General features: G+C 27.2%; 2 protein-coding genes across 3 annotated transcripts in view; one reads left to right on the top strand and one right to left on the bottom strand.

Annotated features, from left to right (window-relative positions):
- Positions 1-82: 82 nt before the first annotated feature.
- On the bottom strand, positions 83-17244 carry LOC107448464 (ribonuclease H2 subunit A). 2 transcript variants are annotated; one of them, XM_016063660.4, is made up of 8 exons: positions 17031-17244; positions 10660-10731; positions 9630-9756; positions 6773-6860; positions 4692-4829; positions 3009-3096; positions 1486-1609; positions 83-262 (listed from the first exon to the last, which is right to left on the bottom strand). In XM_016063660.4, the coding sequence occupies exons 1-8, from the start codon at positions 17152-17154 to the stop codon at positions 112-114; spliced, it is 912 nt and encodes a 303-aa protein (XP_015919146.2). In that variant the 5' UTR covers positions 17155-17244; the 3' UTR covers positions 83-111. The 2 variants fall into 2 exon arrangements, with proteins under 2 accessions (XP_015919146.2, XP_071036725.1); XM_071180624.1 differs by having other exon boundaries at positions 17011-17142.
- A 253-nt stretch (positions 17245-17497) lies between these two features.
- The window catches only part of LOC107444097 (kinesin-like protein KIF20B), a gene marked incomplete in the record, with an annotated part of 73617 nt that continues 69346 nt past the window's right edge, over positions 17498-21768 (top strand). The window contains 1 exon segment of the mRNA XM_071180623.1: positions 17498-17687. Coding sequence (XP_071036724.1) covers positions 17685-17687 — 3 coding nt within the window.

A 21768-nucleotide genomic window follows, 5' to 3' on the forward strand; every position in this document is an offset into this window, starting at 1 on the left:
GCGATATAATGTATGAAACAGACAGGTTAAAATAGGGGTTTCACGGTAATTATTTTAGAATTTCAAAACTCAGACTCATGAATGAAATAAAGCAACTTTATAAGTCCTAAATTACAATTCAACTGTTTGATGTATATTTCGCTGAGTAAAAAAGTTATGACTTTTGGGTTTCACAGGTTTTTTCGTGTCACTTTTCATAAATTTAAAAATATTTTGAGATTTGGTGGTTTCTTGCTGGTCATCATCATCTTCTGTTTCTTCCCTAAAAACCATAAATAATTATTAGAAGTATAATTCATTTACATCTTTTATACATTATTTGGACATAAATTTACCAACTAGAATAATTAAACTTAATTGACGAAATCATAAATTTTCAGTCAATGTTAATGAGTAATATTTAAGCTTAGAATGCATTATAAATTGGGTAAAAAACAATGATTTATATATATTTATGAAATTAATGCACTAAAAAATAATTAGAAAATATAAAACCAATAATGATATTTTTCCTTTGGATAAAATGAATAAATTTTCATAAATTTATTTCCCCACATTTCTTTTTACAAAAATGGGAGCTGCTGAGTATAGAAGACAACCATGTCCACAATAACCAAAGGAAGGAATTCGGAGTAAAACTGATCTGTATGGTATACACATCTCTGCAACCGTTTCTTGAATTCAATCCATAAAAACATCTCACTGTTAGTTCAACTGTGATAGATTTCATGTCTGTCTAGCACATTATGAAATAGGAATACTTAATGTCAGAAATGCAATTAACTTAGGTAAATTACAAGCCCACCATCCATTGCCCTTTAGAACTCTGAATACTGTCAAAACTATATTACTTCATATTTATAATTATATTTTTCAATAATTTAAAGTCCAGTCCAAAATACTCTGTTTAATACTTTTTTATTGAAAGAGGTCTTATTAAAAAACTTTTCATAAAGAATTCTTTTAAATGAGAAATTTTTGTTTAAATGTCACATGGTAAAATATAACATGATATTAAATCCAAAACACCGGTTGATAAATTTTTTCGTCAAGTTGAGCCTCTTAGTGAGCCAAGAAAAAAATTAGAGACAGTACACATATATCAGACTACTTTGAGAGAAAAAAAAAAAAGCAAGAGAAACCAACGGGGAAAATAAAAATGTGGGCAATTCCCTTTAGTTAAGTATAACAAATGCAAATTAAAGAGTAATAAAATACAGCTAAATGCTTGAACCATATATATTATTAGTGGACGATCTCTGGGTTTGAGCAATTGTAGGATTGAAAATCAGATCCTTAATTTAAAATTGATTATGATTCTAAATTTGTATTTGTAAAATGGGATGTTCTAAACATGCACAAATATCAAATATATTAGGGCAAAATATTTTTTTAAAGAAAATCAGGATAACTAAGAGTATTACCAAGTTTAACAATTGATATGTTGTTATATTAATAATATAAAGAAGGTAACTTTTTAATTACCATTCGACTTGTACTGCACTGTTTTCTAAAATTTTCCCAGCAGTTGACCAGCTGAATCTAACGATTTGAGGAAAACCAAATACAGGATCAATACTCTGAGTGAGAAACTTTTTTGTCACAGGATCTAAAAAAATACATGTTTCATTAAATATTTCTTACATACACTTTTGTTTACCTCATTTTTATAAACAAAAAAATTAATGCACAAATTTTGGTAAAGTAAATATTCTTATTGAAGGGGAAAGAGCTAATTTGAATTAAAATATTTACTTTAATTTCGAATGAACATAAACTTTGAAATTTAAATTTTATAGCTTTATTTTGAATAATCATCTCAAATTATGCATTTTTAATCTTCAAAATGAATGTTTAGCCTAATCTCAATTTGATTGTTTTACCCTTAATGCTTTGCGTTTTAAAATCTTCTTGTGTTAATTCAAAATGAAAACTAATTATGAAATTAAAACTAACAAAGAAAAAGAAAATTTCGGAGTATCTTTACTACAACGTTTACAGTTTCAAAGGGAAAAAAACAACAAAAAAACAAAACATTTAAGTTAATCAACGAAATTTTTTATTTCCACACTAAAAAGTTTAGTGGGAAAACATGCAAAAACGACATTTCTGTGATTTTAAAATGTATTGAGTGCATGCTCCAAATATATAAAAATAGAATATTTTTAAAATGTCACTTATCTTGTTATTTTTAAGTGACACACAAGGTTGGACTGTAATGTATTTCTGTTATTAACATGGAAAAAAAAAACAATAAAACCTTCTGGATTATAAAATTCTTTTTAACATCCGGTATTATATTAGTAAACATGGGAAAATCAGTTTCAGAATACATGATATTACAAACAAATTGTTAAGTATTTCTTTTAGCTGATTCAAAATTGATATAGTATTTATCTATCGTAATTTAAATGATCTTATTTATACAACTGCCAACTTATTTAAAGACTTGGCAGAACAAATTGTTTTATTAATACAACCAATCACTATATATTCAAAAATCCTAAGCATGCAGTAATTCAATTACTTAAAACTTTCATGAAGGCTTTTTAACACCTAGTATTATATTAGTAAACATGAACAAATCAGCTTCAGAATATATGATATTACAAACAAATTGCAAAGTATCTCTTTTTTTCTGAAATCTTTCTTATCCTGACAGGATAAGTTAAAGCTTTATTAATAGAACCAATTACTCCAGATTCTAAAATCCTAAACATAAGGAAATTCAATTACCACTTGTAACTCATATGAAGTATTCTTAGTTCCGTTTTAGTAAGGAAAAAAAATGTTTAAAATGAAAATAAGATTTTTCTGATTTAACAAATTTTATGCGAATAATTTCTTTCTTACATATCACTTTTACAAATCAATTTCAATTCTAACTCTGTTATTACTTTTGCATATTTTTAATATGCTAATAAAACTGAACACTCTGGCAACAACAGTTCATATAGCAATATTTACATAAGTTGCTAGTTGATTGTTACATTAATAGACATAATTACCATTTGGATAACCTGATCCATATTCCATTTCATTTAAATTATCACCTTCTGCAAACTTCCATGCTTTTAATGCATTGTCTCTTGCAACCTAACCAAAATATAAGAGTTTATAAATGAGACAGAAATAATTATTTTCTGTTTAAGATAAGTTACTATATCTGAAGATGTTATAAAAATTTCTCACAACTAACTGCAGTTGATATATTTAAGCAAAGGAAATAAACTGAAAAAGTTCTTAAAAAAAAAAAAAAACTAGTTTGTTTTGTTTTGCTAAAGCTGGTTTCTTACTTGCAACATACATTCTTACGCTGAAATTTCAAACTTGGATAAAATGTTAATCCGTTAATAATAAAAAATTAATAAATGAATAAAGAAGGAAAATAAATAAACTATAGAAAACTAGCTATTCAAGTTGAATGATAAATTTCTTAAATATATAGGGTGTCTAATTAGTTCACATATAACACAAAAATTTCTGACGCAGAGTTTAAAATATAATGATTTTATTTACAGCAAAAGAAAACTACATTGTGTTAAAAGTTACTATAACAGGTGGTTGATATGATTGCACTTTTTCAGGTTTTTTTTACAAGCTTTAGCCTTTTTCCAAAACCAGTGCAAACATGCACACATCCATAAAAATTTCTTTTCATTCTCACACAACAACACAAATATCCCTAAACGCAGTTTTGAGATAGCGCAAAAGATTTTTTTTTGCCAAATTTCTTTATTGACCTAAGCAAAAAATTTAACTCCCTTATTAATGGAAACCAACAAATGTTTCCCTTCTTCTGAAAAAGCTCTCAAGAAAGAAGAAGAATCAAGATTACATTTTTTTTTAAAAATCAGGACAGATTTTGTAATAGTATCGTTCATATTTTTTTTCTTTGAAAATAAGTACAGTAGAATCATTGCAGAGGTAGGGATAAGTATATATCACCTTAGAAAAATTATTCACAAATCATCATTTATTTATCTCCAAAAATAAAATGACTCTGACAGCCATGGAATAAACCTCCATTTAAATGAACTATAAGACAAGTGAATGTTCAGGTTAACGAATATTAAAAAGGGNGTTTCCTCCATGACACTGTACCATTATCATCATCCTTCTTGTTATTAAATATATTTTATGTTAAAAGGCGTTTGTTATGATTGAAAACCCCCAGATCAGAGATCATATCACCGTATTTAATATATATCACCTCAGAAAAATTATTCACAAATCATCATTTATTTATCTCCAAAAATAAAATGACTCTGACAGCCATGGAATAAACCTCCATTTAAATGAACTATAAGACAAGTGAATGTTCAGGTTAACGAATATTAAAAAGGGATAAAATATCTACAACATTTCTTGATATTGGAAATATTTTTACATGAAATTTGAGAGAAAAAAAAAGGGTTGATTTACACGAAATTCCAGATAAAGATACAAGATTCAAAATTAGATTTAATTGGAATTTCAAATAATAGATACCAGATTCAGATTGAAGTGAAATTTCAGGTATTTTGGATTAAGAGAGTTCTACAATTTGTTATCTATCAATAAAATTAGTAAAAATTATTTTTTTTGACACATTTATTCAAATAAAAATTAAACTTCACTTAAAAGTGTTTGACAGAAACATATACACTTTGAAAAATAGGATTAGTAATAAAACTCAAATAATCACCTACTTTAGCACATATACTAGCTGCACTAACAATTGGATAGATTGAATCAGCTTTTTTTGCAACAGTAACTTTAATGCCAGGAAACAAATTAGAGAGTTTAGCTTCATATTTGTCTGGTGGCCCCACAGTGTCCACATATATCTTTAAAAAGGGAGAGAAAAAAAACTTTAATTAATAAATTACTTTATATATACATTAAATTATACCGAAATATTTATAACACGTGAATAAAATCAGTTTTTTGAAAATTATATTGGCAAAAGTTGTAACAAAATAATAGTTAGTATAAATAATAAATAATTGTAATAAATTTGAAATTAAATTCAATTGAATTTTTGAAACTTGATAATTAAATTGTTAAAAATATTAGCAGTGGTAACTCATAATATTTGCAGTTTTACTTCTATTTACAGAAAAATACATATTTTAAATAATACTCTATAATTACAGAGATTCCACCATACTTAGGAAGCTACAGGTCCATAGGAAACAGGGCTTAATTTAAATATTCTAAATTATCTTCAAAAATAACATAATTCTACAAAAGTAAAATAATCTTTCACTTTAAATGTTAAATGGTAAAAAGAATAGGAAAGTAAAAGAAAGAGAATTTTCAAAAGAAAAGAAAAAAAAATCTGTGAAACTGCAAAGTTGACCACACTATAAATTCTCTACCTTTTTATCTATTAATATGCATATTTAAAATGATTCTATCTACTGATAGACAAGATAAAGAATTCAAATGAGTTATATTTGAAGGAAAGATTTTTAATTAGAATTGATTCAACAATAAAAAAACAGCAATGTAATTTGACATCTAGAATCATTTTCTTTTTCTTCTGCTATTATATATTGCTATTGCATTTAATGGACTAAAACTATTTTTTTTTTCAAATCAATTTACACATTTAAATTTAAAAAAAAATTTAATAAATCCTTTTTTTTTACTCTCGTAAGTATAATATATTTCAGTTCTCAAAAACATTAGGCATAGTAGCATTTAATATAAATTTTATTTACTTATTATATTTCTTGTAATAAATAATGTATGTAAATCTTTGTTAAGAGTTCAAAAGTTAAACATTAAATTTTAATTTCAAGAAAAAATTAGTAATTCTCCTTCCCCCTAAACAGATTTTTTTATATGGGAAGAACCGCAACAACCTACTAAACTTAACATGCAAACTTAATATGCAAAAGCTAGCATGCATATATTTTTTACTCATTTGAAAGTCTTATTAATATTAAGCTCTATATATTTTAATCAATTACTAATAACTATGTTAATACTCAAAAATTTACAGCCAATTTAAATTAGCATATCAAACATTACTATTCAGATANTTTCCCAAATAAAAAAAATCTTTCTGCAAGAACTCAGTCGCTTTCTGCGACAATGTCGCTGTGTCGCCGTGTTTCTGCCACGGGGATCACACCACAACTAAATATCGATCCAAGAGGGATTGCATATTATTCATTTGCAAGAAAAGTTTTCTATGATAAATTTACTAAAATAAATTAAGTAAAATCTGAAAAAAAAATTGGTTTTTACAAATATATTTCTGGAAAAACTTTCATTGCTTAAAGTTAGTTTTGACACCACAAATATTAGGAATTATGAATCAAAATGTGAACTTCAGAATGATTAAGCCATAGTCACTCTCAAATAAAAACTAAAATACAATTATTCCAATAATTTACATATTCAATTGACAGAATTTTTCTTGTCGGTAAATAACTCATTAACTATTCTTTAACGTACAGAAAACTTAATTACACCATAAATATATATACATTTTTGTAAAACCCAAAAGAAAAACATAATAATTAAATTTTCAATAAGATTCATTATATCTAGATATTTATGAATTTTTTTTCAGGTAAATACCTAGGGTATTTACCAAAAGTTATAAAAACTTGGGTATTTAACATTTATACTTGCAACTATTTAAAATAAATTACTTATATTAAGAAAAATTTTATCCATAGATCAAACAAAGAAAATGTTGATTTATAAGTTTATTAATATAATCATGTTATGCAGGTAATTATAAGGTAATTTTTTTAAAGAGTTAGTCACCAACCTCTGTAACATTTACTCCTAAACTTAAGGCTTTTCTAATCAATGCTATAGCTGAATCATGAGACAAGGCATTGAGATTATATTTTGACCTGAAACATTAATGAACGATTTAGATTTTTAAAAAAATTAAAATAACTGCTTAAAATTACTTTTATTGAAAGTATTCAACTTAAGCTTTGAAAAGATTTTTTTTCTTCATCTAAATTCATATATCTTTTAGAAATTTTTCAAGAATAAAGGCTCCCATATTCCTACTTTATTAAAATTTCAATTGAATTATCAGGGGTGATTGTGAGCCTAACTCAAACATCCTGAAAATTTCCCGAGTAAAATCATTAATGGCGCTATTCAAAAAAATAAATGTCTTCATAAATTTAAATCATTGACATTTTAAAAACATGAAATTCAAATTAAATTATATGCAGCATAATTTAAACGAATAATTATGTATTAGTTTACTTTTATGTCGAATCACATTTATTATTCTAAGAGAAAAAATATTTACAAATGAAAGATTACAAATATTTAAAAATGAAAGTATAAATTCTAGTTCTAATATTTCTAAATAAAATATACAAGAATTTTTAGACGTAAAAGTGATCAATGATTCTTCTTCTTCTAGACCTTGGATTTCCAGAAACTTCCGGATCACGATTAGCGATCAATCCGGAAATCTGGATTTTTTCCGGAGCACAATCATCTCTGCATTATTGAATTTTTTTCCAAGAAGAAAGTTCAAGAATAAGAAAAATTCAGAATATCACAAATCCAGTAACATAAATAAGAAGTCTTTAATATTTTGTGCAATTTGATAAAATGCTGCGAATGTAGGATTTTAGTTATATTTCATATTGATTAAATCAAAAAGGGATATAAAAATTACCAAGTGATGAAGCTCTGTCTATGAATGTCCTAAACTAGAGTTCTGATTAGTAATTGAACCCCCAGTTCAAGCATTGCGCTAACGGACTACAAATAAAACGGTGTACTAAGGCAATTGACTTTTCAGAGACACGAACTTAATAGGTTGGTGTCATAACCACAAAAACATAGAAGGAAAGGAAAACAAAACTTACTTTTGAAGAATAAAAAGAATTTTTCGCTAGAAATATCTATTCTTTCGCATAAAAATTTTGTATTTTAAAACTTAGGGTGCGTAGTAAAATTTTCCAACAAAAAATAAGTACAAAAAAAAAACATCATAATTAGGATATGCTCACTAACAAATACAATACTTTAAATAATCAAGATAAAACCATTTCATGAACAACTTTAAATATATTCACTATAGAGTTGCTCATTCTAAATTTATAAACACATTAACTAATTATGACGTAATCGATAAATGAAAATTATTTCTACTCAACAAAAATATTTACAAAATCAATATTATTGACCACACTGAAATGATAAATGAAGCAAACTAAGAAAAACTTGTTAATTCTTATCACAAATATATTAGCAAAATTTTTTCCCCAATGAATTAAAAATAAAAATGCAAATAGCAATGAAGCTAAACGTTTTTGGCGGAAGTAAATTGTTAAATGGTTTCTTTATGCACATTTAAAGAATATGACACTAAAATTTTTTTAATCTCAATTTTTATAAAAATCGAATGATGGTGCTGCAGCTTTCCATCATTGTTGCTGCATTTTTATTGGCCGGAAAAATTACACCCAGTTTTCGCACATTAATTTTCTATATATTTTTGATTGACATTAACATAAAATAAATAAAAGTCATAAAGTTATTGCTTTCCTGTACAATATATTTGTATCCTAAATTTAAAGGTACTTAGCTTTAAAACTTATTTTTCTCATTTTACCCTGCTATTAATATATTTTTGATTTTGATTGTTTTCGAAATTAAAACTTGAAAACTAAAAGAGTTGTTTCTTTGTAAAAATGTAATTCTATAATCTATCTCTACTTAAGCTACATTTTAAGATAAGCTTATTTGAATCAATGTCTAACCATTATTAACTATTTTAAAATTATTATTTCTTGGTATAAATTACATTAATATATAAAAAAATGTATAGTTAATAAGATTTGTTAATTGATTTAGACCTTAATGATCAACTTTAATCACAATACTATGCACAATTTGCATTTAATATATTTCAAACTGTTTGGTAAACTATAATATTTAATAATAGTTGGGGTCTCACAAAATTTGTTAATACCATATACCTTCGATTTTAAATGTTATTTTCTTTCTTTCTAAAAAATTATTACTAAGTAAAATTATTTATGTTAACTAATAAATCTAAATAGAATTATATGAGATCTTTCCAACTTTTTATCAATCAAATTTGAATTAAAATAAACACTGAATCATATAAGATTCTGATAAATAATAAATCTGAATCATATAAGATTTTTCAAATGTTAAACTAGATAAAAACTTCTCAGTTCATACTTTTTTTTAAAACTTGTGCCTAAAAATTGCTGACTTTTTTCATAAAAAACTCAAGATGACGGAAAATTTATATAAAAAATCCAAGAAAATAAAAGTACATTATGAAGTTTAAAATATTTTGTAGAATTAGTGGATGGCCCCTCAGACTCAAAATCTAGCTTTAAAATAATCTCAATTAATACATGCTTATCTCCATCGAGTCAAATGAGAAAAAGAAAGACACATATTTGGAAGTTATAATTTTCTGTGATTGTTGATGACTCTGGACCCCCATGAAAATAGTTATTTAGTGTATAATAGAAATAGTTATTTAGTTGTAGCACTCATCTATAAATTGAGAAGCACAGGAATGTCATATGCATATTTGTGCTAAAGATGATGGCACTGCACCACTAAAGAAATGAAATATTACTGAAATTACTGGTTTAAATATTTACCTCTTTAACATGTTGTTACTAATAACGGTGGGTGAAAGGATTTCCAAAAGCCATCCCATCATATCTTTTGAATCAGATATTATTTCAAATAAGTTTTCTCGCTTCTCTTCCGTCAGAGTTTTTGAATCTGCAAATATTAAAAATAAAATAAAGTAAAAAAAGCATCATAAAAATATAATTTAAATGTTTCATATGAACTGGCTATGCATTTTACTATTTGGACTAATATCAGAAGTCAAAAACGTTTTTTTTTTAATACGTCCGAGGTTCCATTGTGTGTGTATAAACACACACACACATATATATACAATGTGAACATATGTCAGTAATTAGCAAAAGATACTTTTGTAAAAGAAGAACTAAAGACCATTTTAACTGTAATGCATTCATTTAGCTGTCGCAACTGTGAGAAAACAAGTGATCAAAATGAATTTCAACAGCCAAGCACAGGTTATTATCACACTGCCTGCATTTAGACTAAAAGTAAAATACACTATTAACAACTTATTGAGTCTGCCAGACGTGAAACTTTTTTATAATTTTTTTATTAAAGTTAGAGAAACGAATCTTTAAAATCTTTTCACTTTGAAGTAACAAGGGTACTTTATAAAAGTCTCAATATTGAACAATTATTTATTTGCAATTCGGTGTAAAAGCTTTAATATTTTCAAGATAAAATATGATGTGCTCTATGTAGGTGGATCACTACAGTATGAGTACACTATATAAGTAAGGTGCACAGTTGCTTATTGTTGACATAATTATATAATGTATCCAATCGAGTCTGGCAAGTTTTAAGAATGGGCACCTATTTTTGAGCACTTGAAACATGTCGACTTTTAATTCGATTGGTATTTTTTGAAGCCAAGGATTACTGTTTTATATTTTAATCAAGTAATTTTTTAACGATTCCAAATCTAAGGATAATTTAAATACTGTATCATTGTTCATTTAAATACAGTTAATTGGATTTTAAAAAAAATCTTTTTTTAAGGACATATCAAATCAACAAGAATAAACTAGTATCCACCTGCTACTCCTTTAGCTTTTAAAGCATCCACTTGAGAGACAGGACAGTAAGCAGCTCCATATACCATTGGACCTAGAAATAAATTTTGCGTTAAATATTGGTTTGCGTTACACTTCAAATATAAATTACATATTGTGTTTTAAAATATTTCTAATATGTAAAGATATGATCTTGTTTGAATTTTAAAAATATTAGTTTAGGTCTAGCTCTTTATTAAAGGAAAATGTTACGAATGCTTAAGAAAACAATTTCAAAAATAAAGAAATCAAATTAAAAAATTAATTAATCACTAATTATATAAACAAATAAATAATACAAAAGGTCACGTGTTAAACTATTGAAAAAAATAATAATTACACAAGATTCTTTTTATGCATTTTCCTACTCAATTAAAATATAAATTGTGTACACTATATCTTTAAGTGCATCATCATATAAAAAAGAAAAATAATAATTTCAAATTTAATAAACACCACCAATCATTTTTTAACTATGTTCATCATAAATTTTTCAGAATTTGTGAAAATGAGATTAATATGAATCATAGTTAATGTACTTAACCATACACTCAATCTTTATAAATATATTTTTTAAATATAATTTCAAATCAATTTCTTATTTTTAATCTTACGTTGTATAGAATTTAAGGAACTTGACAGTTTATATTTCTTCTTTATTGGTATGATTATACTCAATAATACATTTATTTAACATAAATTGCAATGTAGTTAATTAAAGCAAGCATTTCAATTTTATTGCAGTGGTAAATTTCATGGTTTTGTTTAATTACATGTCCTAATTGCAATATGTACTACAGATATATGTCTTTAAATATCACAAATTGAATAAGTATTTTGTAATTTTCATGATTCATTATTTTATCGCAATTCCTGATTTTGATACTTTAAGAATATGGTTACTCTTGATACAAATGTTTTTCTTATAAACATATTTGTGTTGCAAATGGGCATTAATCCTGATGGAGTTTAAAAAACAAATTAAATCTGCTAATTTAATGCTTTGTTGTTATCTAGGTTATCCCTCACACTATGTTCTGAGGATTTCAAAAAGAATAATCTCCCCCCTTATAAATAACTTTTAAACCCTCACTCTCAACTCCTATTTTTCAAGTCAAGGACACTGACTCTTATCTATTGAAATTTGAGGATAAGGTCAAGGGATGAAGGAGAAAGTGCTGCAGGGGGTGGAAAGGATTAAATTACAAAATGATTTTGTCAAGATAAGGAGGCCACCTGCAACCTCAAAGAATGACCATTAGTTTCCTGTTTGTTGCCTTCAATAAAAAAAAAAAAAACAGTGCCAGGAAAGTTTTTACCCCACTTTCTCAAAAAGGAAGAGATATTTCTCTTCTTTTATTTTCTCCAGCTAACACATTAGCTTTTGAAAAATAGACGTATCACACATTAAACTCTTATCACATAATTGAATTGAAGGAACATTTCATAATTATTTTATTTGCTTTTGCCAAGCACCATACAATGCTTGTTTAAACACTAATTTGAGTTTTTAATGTACAGTACTTGTAATTTCACTAATTACGATCATTGTTGTTCCTTATCCTCAAATTGTCTGACGAAGTCAGACAAGATCCAATAGGTTGTTGACCCTCAAAAAGCCGATGACAAGAAGTGGAGTAGCGTATAAGTCCTCCTTGGAAAGGCCCAAGCAGTCAAGGATATGTTCTGCAGAGGTCTGCTGGGCTTCACATTTGGAGCAGACTGCATAAGTTTTTCTTCCTTCTAAGTACGAGAGACTATTCGTGTGTCCACTTGCCAATCTGGTAATTGCTGTTTGAGATGCTCTATCACCTATATGAACAAGTGAAGAGCCCAGTTCCTTGGCCAGATTACGATAATTTATTATCAGTAGCCAGATACCAGATTACGATAATTTATTATCAGTAAATAGAATGTTTCTTAGTAATCTATAAGTTACACTAACTATACATAGAAGTGTAATTATTATGTTTAATGTTTTTTTTTATATATATCATTTGTAAAACCTTATATTCATGAATATTAGAATAACTTTTTAATTATTTTATATACTTTTGATACTCAGTTATGTGTCAGCACTCAGTATCAGTTATATTGAGTAATGTTATATTGCTAATTAATGAACAATTTCTTCTTCAATGTTTTTATCACAATGTCTGATTAATTTTTATTTGAGTGCATGGTTAACATATATTGTTGGTTCACATATTTTATGGTCAATGAATTTAATGTATGATCATCTCAAACATAGTGCGTTCTTTGCAACATTTTCAATCAAAATTATGTTGGATTTACTAATTGTTCAATTATTTATTTATTGCTAAAAGCAATCGAATTTTACTTTTGATTCAAATTTTATGTTCTAATTTCTTCCTCTGTGTCATTTTAATTGACAGTTATAAGTAATTGTATGTTGTTTGGCCTTATTTGTTTTTTTCTTTTTCCCTCACTTTAGTTGCGACATTATATATTTGAGATTCATATATTGCAATTTTTTTAAAACTTTTACTGATGTTTCCAATTTGTTGTCCCTAACAATATTTGCTCACCATATAATCACTTGTTATTAGTTTTGATTTACAATGTTTATTTTTTGTGTTTTTAAGAACTGTTATTACTGTTTATGTATTTTTTCTTTCCAGTGTGGGGAAGATGCAATTTGCGATATTTGAATATATCAGAGTTTTTGCCTGTAACAATTGTCGTCTGCAATTCAGAGCTGTGTACAGAAATGGGTGACTCTTTTTCCAATTTTATATCCTTTTCTACTTTTACTTTTTAATGCTAAATTTCGAATTTTTTTTATGGCATCTATATTAAACTTTAAAACAAGTTTATTTAAATTTTTTTTTGGTTACTTGAACTTCAGTAAAATTTTTGTCTTCAAACTTTTCGGAACATTTAGTATTGAGGAAAATTCTCATATTTTGATATTTACTTAATACCCCGTGGCAGAAACACGGCGACATTGTCGCAGAAAGAGACTGAGTTCTTGCAGAAAGATTTTTTTTATTTGGGAAATAAAATTTTTTGGTTTGCTACAAACAAAAGTTCTCAAAATAAATTCTGCAGAAACAGAATGTGTTTTATCAACAAAAAAAAAAAACATTTTCTTCAGAAACAAAAAATTTCTGCAGAAGCAATAATGGTTCTGCAAAATTTTTTTCTTACAGAATTGTTTTAAATATTTTTTTTTCTAGCGTACCGCGGAAGGAGAAAGCGCTCGTAATTCTCCGTTAATCTCCAACACAAACAGTTACTGGATAAAAAGGGGAGAATTTTTTTCCCCTTTATTAAGCTATTTTTGGAAATTTGCCAACTTCAGCCTCTATCGCTGGCGCAGTAATTTGCTTTGTGTTTTTTTATGAGAACAGAGCATTTTATATTTTTTGCACTTATGTGGAAAATTTCATGCGTAAAAAGATTCTTTTTTTTAAAAAATCATGTCTAGCGAAAAGGTTATTTGTTGCAATTGTGAAGCCACAATAATTAAAACAAATTTGAAAACTGATTTATCAAGGCGGCATTCCGAAAAAGAAATAAGATGGAAGTCGACAACATCTAAAAATGCCTATATGCTTTGAATTAAATCGTCGATAAAAAAAAAAACGCAATCTAACGATAAATGAAATAAAGCCTGAAAGATATCTCACTATCTACGATTTTTTAGCATGCGAATGAAAACCAGATTGGTGAAAAATATTTACTGGTCACTTTCAAACAGGTTTCCATACGCATGCGAAAAAAATCGCATCCAATGAATATGGCTCTAATACCGATGTTTCAGTACTGATAAAGACTATTTCGTTTCGAGATGTTGAATAGACTTGAGCATATTGAGTCGGAAACTGCTTCTGCATACTTCGTGTGGAATCAGTGCTATATATTTACACAATACAGTGCGAAATCACAAGCGCTGTGTATTTTTTTCGTTCTGAACTTAATCTGATCACGAAAAAAGTTTTATTTACCTCCTTTTTTTTAAAAAAAAAATCTTTCAATAAGTCAGTACAATATTAATCGAATCTAATTAATTAGGTAAAATTAATTAGATGTAGAAAAAATTGAAACAAACATTGCTTTAATTTTTTTGCTTTTAGAATTCGGTTATAGTCAATACTATTTTATTATTTTGATTACTCAACTTCAATATTAATTTTTTCACCTGATTTGTTTCTGTACCTGATATAACTACTATAGTGAAACATTAAATCATACTGTTTTAAACTGATACTTCAAATTCAGTTATCTTGTTTTATAAATTTAATCTTATTGTCCATTCTTAGCTATTTCTATAAGTTCTATCTTATTACAGGTTCTGGGTAATCTTTATTTATGCTCTAGTAAGCATTTTTGTCTGCAGATCTATACATTTATAACTTTTCGTTATTATCGAAGATTATGCAAATTTATACTTAAACAATTTAAACTTATTAAGAAATGTAAACTTATATTATGAAATTAAAAAAAAAATCTACACAGTTTTATTCTATGCATGTAGACTTATTTTATAAACACGAATTTCATCTATTATTATAAATTCATTACACATACATTTATAACGATAAAAATATCTTGCAGAAAGATATTGGTTCTAATTAGGTTTGTCGCAGAAAGTCAGAAAAAATTCTGCCACAGGGACTTAATATTTGTTTGAAATAAAATTTTATCGAGATTACAAAAATTTTATATAAAATTTCCGGTCCATACAGGTATTGCCCCAGAAGCAGAAAGTGCCTAAAACGGTGACGTACGTCTCAGAACAAACGTAGTCCTGCAGAACAATTTGTATCTTGAATAAGTGACAGCGTTTTGCTGCGAATCCCCCTTCTCCGCCCACTTGCCTCCAGTAGTCTTGCAGAACAATCCCAATCCAATGCTTGCAGAACATCTGTATAAATTAATAAGTCCTGTTGCAGAACATTCGAAAATATTCTGCTTATGGGGGTATTGCCACATTTACACTTGCATAACGTGACAATTTAATATTACCTAATTCTTTCATTTTCTTAAAACTTCATTCATTTTTTTATGTAGTAGCTTATATTTATTTTAACTTTCTGCTTGATCTTCCTCATGGTCATTGTCCTTCCAGTTGGGAGAGTTACCCTCTATTCCCGCCTTTCTTTTTTTTTTCAGGGGGGCTAACTTAACCAATCTCTTTCCTTTGATTTTTCGAACTCTCCTTCTCTTTTAATTTAATTGGCTATAATTTCTCTCGTCTCACACCAGTTAACAAATTTTTTAAGATACTTGAACACATTCTCTTTTTTCGAGCCTGCTGGCTGGTTACTTTCTTTTTTATCCCAGATGCGGACTTTGGTCGGTATCGAGGGGTTCTTGTTATCATTCTTTTTCTTAACCTTTATTTTAAATTAAATACATAACTGTAATCAATTTCTTTAAATCAAACATCTACATTTTATACCTTTAACACTAAAGACTCACTTAAATTTAAGTTTGCTTTCTATAAATATCTTTTTCAATAGTTAAATTTCTCGCTTCCTCTTATTTTTTTTTTTTATGCATGACGTCAGTTCTCGTCACCAATTCTTAATAAGGCATTTCGTGCAGTATTACAACATGCATATAAAGATATGTCGTACTAATTAAGTTGTGAATTCGCTCATAATAAAACATGTTGATTTTAAACAAGTGTGTGTTTTTTCATTTGGTGATTTTGCTTATTGCTGTTACCTTTGTCCTTCTGTATATGGTAAGTATTTTTTTTCACTGTTAGGGAAATTTGTTAATTTCCTTATTGGAAACATCTTATCGTATTCAATGTTAAAGTTTGTATCTGAATATAGCATGTCATTATCTTTAATTTATTTTAGTTTCACCCTTTTTCCAAATTTGGTGATACCAATTTGTTCAAACCTCACATTTTGTCACCCTTTGGAACTATTGGGATATTGTAATCCTACGATAGCATTGTACTACCACTTTCCTTAACAATCACATTCCCCTTAATTTAATTATCTTTTATACTATTTTTGGCCTTTTTGTATACCAAGAAATTCAATCATTAACTATTTTTAATAATGACTATATCCAAATACATGTACAGTTACATAATTTAAACCCATTTTCGACTTATATAATATTACTTTAATTGCACCATACATATTATTTTAACTGTAACTATAAAAACATGAACAAAATGCCAAATAATCTCACCGAACACAGCTCAGTAGACTCACATGCATTTCATTAAACATGCAAAATGATTGGAGCTTTTATATGCTAAGCAGTAATCACTATCTTTAATACTTTTCAAAATATAAAGAAAGTGAACACCAAGTTTTAGAAACTATATTTAAAAAAAAACTACCCAGCAAAAACTAAACTAACCCAACACTGGACCTCGACCAGCTTCATCTATACCAAGCATACATGGTTCAGCTTTACAAGAGGGAGTGTCTGAAAATAACATAATACTTTGCGAAGGATCTGAATTAAAATCAGTTAAATCCATTTTTTAATAAATAACGAACTAAATGAAAAGCAGACTTAACTAATTTATATAGATTACACTTATTACACAAAAANGCGCCAAACAAAAATGCTAAAAGCGCCATTCTAGTAAACCTGACAATACGATTAAGCGATAACGATGAAAACGACGATGTAATCGACCAATCAAATGCCTCTATTTATTAAACAAAAAACATAAACAAAAAATTAAACATAAACAAAAAAAGCGCGCTGATTTGTAAACGGTTAACCGTTAACAGTTTCTCTGAGGCCTTTTCTCCTGCAAAAAAAAAAATAAAATATGATGAGGTTTCCAGCCAATCAGCAAATTTCAATTCAGCTTTAAATTTGAATGCTGGAACAAATTCTGTGTCAAGAGCAGTTTAGCCTTTTGATTGGTTAAAAAATATTACTGGCGGCAAAAAATGAAAGTTAATTTGTTTGGATCTTGTCGATAATTTCATGTGAAGTTTGTTTGTACTTTATTTATTTCGTGCTGTAAGAATTTTCATTGAGAAATAGTTTTTTAGGATGGTATGTGGTTTCTTTTATTTACAAATGTTTATATATGAATTTGTTTTATTTCTTTAACATATGTAGTTTTTGAAAAAGAGAATATTATTCCATCATCAGTTATACCGCTATACTTTGGCAAGTACCAGTCCTTAGGACCCAGGACTTTAAAATTTCTTGGCCCTTTTTTACCAAAAACTGGTCTCAAATAAAAATATTGAACTTTTTTTTTTCAAGATATGCATAAAAAATAAATATATTATGTTTCGGAAAATATCTTATTTGTAACTAAACAAGTAATAATTTGACAAAGAATTAACCCTAAAATTTCTTTTTCATGTGTTGATAAGAGCTATAATTTCCAAAAATATGTGCCAAATCTCTTCATATGTGCCATACATTTATAACTCTTATTATATTATTTAAAATAACCGCTTTTGGTTATAGAATGAAACAAGTATTCAATGAAAATTATATATATACTGTATAAGTGACTTTATACATGTATATGGCATTATATACAGAGGCAACGCTGACTGATATTTTTGGGAGGGGGAAATTCCTATTGAAATTTTGAAATAGGCTAAATCATTAATAAGTGTGTAATTTTTTAGTTTTAATAAAAAAAATTATTTTGATGATATTTTAACTGTATCTTATTTTTTTCACCCATAAGTGACTGATTTAATAATTTTATACCTAATTATTCCAATCAATGAGGTGCGGTTGTTCAACGGGTAAGACATTGAATTTTTGTAAAGAACTGAAACTGGTTCAATGGGTAAAAAATTTAACTACTGTAAAGAAGTGTCATATCAATGGGTACTAGTTAGTATTGAAAGTAAAATCTGTCTGTGTGCGATGCTGACCACATTGTAGAGCCTTGGCTGCCGTGAATCCCTTAGCCCACTAAGGGCTGTTGTCTGTCCACGCCAAATTTACTACCGTTTAGCGGTACCTTCACAAATTCAACTCAAAAATTCAAAACGGTAGTTTCACAAAATACTTTTATTTTTGTGTCTCGTAAGAAATGATAAACTTTTTTTTTTTTCTTCGAATTCGGGAAATTTTCCAGAATTTTGACTTGGGCTCACAATCACCCCTGCTTTCAGGAAAAGCTAGACAGACCCCTGGAATAACTTACTTTTATTCTTATCAATAAATAGTAAACCATTTAATAAATAAACGTTAAATGCAAATCAATTGATTTCTTTTTTTTAAGATGAGGACATAATTTTTCACTATAACTTGAATTAAATAATTTAGTAATAGGCTAATATCATCGAATAGTGGGACATTAATGAACTCAGTAGAAAGAGAAGCATGCTTTAAAATGAAAATATTTCAATGGTTAAAAAGAAAGAAAGGAAAAAAAAATAATGGATTAAAAGTAAATTACAAATAATTTGCACAACTTCTTTAAAATATATTCATTTGTTGAATTTAAAAAACGAACAATAAAGTGAATACAGATATAGTTGTTATACATAGTAATTCAATAAATAATACCAGCATCAAAGCATGTAAAATACGCTTCTCGTTCTTTTCTTCTTAGTTTTATTTAATATCTCAATACTTTTTTTTGCAGTTAAAATTATTACATTAAGGGCTACACTCTCTGCAGGGGTCTGTCTAGGTTTTTCTGAGAGGTACCTATTTTTGTGAAAATTTAGAAGTAATTTGTGAAAATTATAAATTATATTAAAAAATCAACACAAAAATATGAATTTATAGTTTCTTAGGGCATAAAAAAATAAAATTAGAAATTCCTAAAAGTTGAATTTGTCAAGTTGCCACTAAACGGTACTAAATTCGGCCTGGGCAGACCCTTGCTCTGTTATTTATTGCTCCCCGATTCTTGGAGCCTTATAATTTAGTTACTCCAAGTAAATTTTAAGAAAGTAAGACACATTAAAATTATAATTTAATTTATGTTTTCTAAGTAAAGTAAGAGAAAATGAATTTCTGTAAATATGCTGAATGGCCCAGCAAAATTTGCTGAATAATTGCTATTTTTGGTAGGTCACATCCACCTTTCGTTACCTTCCATCCCTGAGCTCACAGTTACAAATCTTTAATAAATAAAAACTTAAACACAGTAATAGCATTCAAAGATATTTCCAATAAATTTGAATATGGCTCATTTCTAATGAAAATTAGTGATTTGGCCTAAGCAACAGAGTCATCTGTTATATGCTTAATAAACTTATTTTGATGTATCAATCAGAAGGGAGGATGTTTACTTTTATTTTTTAGTGACAACACTTTAAACTGAAATCATGATACTTTTTTTTTTTTTTAATCTGTCCACATATTTTTAGTTCTTTGTATTAGCTTTTGCTTTTTCATTTAAGTTTCTTCTGTGTGTCAAAACTTGTGTAATTAATCTGCAACATCCAGGGGGGGGGGGGAAAAAAAANGGAAATAAAATGACAGTAATTTAAAAAATAATTTTTTTCTGAAAATAAGTTCCTATTATAGAAATAAGTAGAAACTTATTTAAAAAAGTTCCCTTGAAAATAATTCTGTAACAAAGAAAAATAAGGGAAGAAAAAAATAAGTGAAAAATATTATTGTTTTCTGTCATTCTTAGATGCTTTATAAAAAATGAAATTATTTTTGAAGATAAACATGGTGTAAACTAAGAGATGTCTAAAACAGAATAAATCTTAAAAAATTAATAGATTCTATGTGAAATAAAATAAATTTCTACTTAAAATCATGATAGTTTTCTTTTTTTTTTTAAGAAAAAAAAAAAAAACTTACTAGGTTAGTTGCATTTTTATTCTTATTTTATATTATATGGGGTCTGTCCAGGTAAATAACTTTTGTTTAATGGTAGTTTCATAAAATACTTTTTCTTAAAATTTTATTTTTGTATCCCGTGAAAGACGATAAATCCATATTTTTGTGTTGATTTTTTAACATAAATTTTAATTATTCACAAATTATGTCTAAATTTTCACAAAATAGATACCTCTCTGAAAAACCTTGACAGACCCTAAATTTTATTGCATATTTATCCTTCATTTTCCCTCATTTTATGTGTCCTCATATTTGATTTTCTGCATTTGTTTTGTTCATTTATATTTTTATTGTTTGTCAAATCTTGTTTATTTATCCACAATATCCATGGGGGACAAAACGAAATGACAGTAAGTTAGAAATTATTGACTTAGAACAATTTAAAATCACTTAAAAAAATTTATTGATATACTCCCTTTGAAAAAGAGAAACTTATAAAAATTTCACGAGTTGAGAATAATTATTACCCAACTAACCAAAGGGTTACCAACTGCTAAATTTTTTTTTTACTACTTAAAAAACTAAATTTTTCAGAATTTTTGGTAATTCTGCCAACAATTTTAAAAGTCTCACCCTAAGAGAGTTAGAACAGAGTGGTGTTTCCTATTTACATGTAGTGGAGTAGAAAATAACTTTAAATCAATTTCATAGGACAAATAATCATTCATTAAAACATAAACTTAAATACCACTAGACACAATTTTCCCAAAAAGTGTAGAAAGTTTGCAGCCTTAGCTTAATATAGTAATGTGTAGGAAATTATTTTAACATGAATAGTAATTTCCTGCATTTTTAATAGTGAAATAGTAGCAAAATTTTTTAATAGTGAAAAAAAATTTGTCTCATAGTTTGCCGAAAATTAGCTTAACAAGAAAAATTTAGGAGACAACCTATAACGTTAAGTTTTTTTGCTCTTATCTATATACAGTGAAGCCCCGATGTTACGCTTTCTATCGGACTAGCAAAAATGTAGAAAGTGGGAGAACATACTATCAGGGTAAAAAAAATATGAATATTTTTTTTACTAATTTACATTTACAAGTTTAAGAAAAGAATGCTTAATTTTTATTTGTTCTTTCTGGGTGCATATCATTTTTAGAAAGTGCTTTTTATTTTCATTGGGTACTTTTCAAAGTGTTTAATTACATCTTTTCCTTTACCATGTCAATTTTGTCACGAATTATGCAATAAGTGTTGTTTTTTTATGGCTTCCTTCAAAAAATTTCAAATTTGTTCAACCCCAATCAATTTTGGTGTATAGTCTGTCCGTAGCGTGAAAAAACCCACCAATCAATTC

Source organism: Parasteatoda tepidariorum, chromosome 5, assembly GCF_043381705.1.
Source record: "Parasteatoda tepidariorum isolate YZ-2023 chromosome 5, CAS_Ptep_4.0, whole genome shotgun sequence".
Classification (NCBI taxonomy): domain Eukaryota; kingdom Metazoa; phylum Arthropoda; class Arachnida; order Araneae; family Theridiidae; genus Parasteatoda; species Parasteatoda tepidariorum.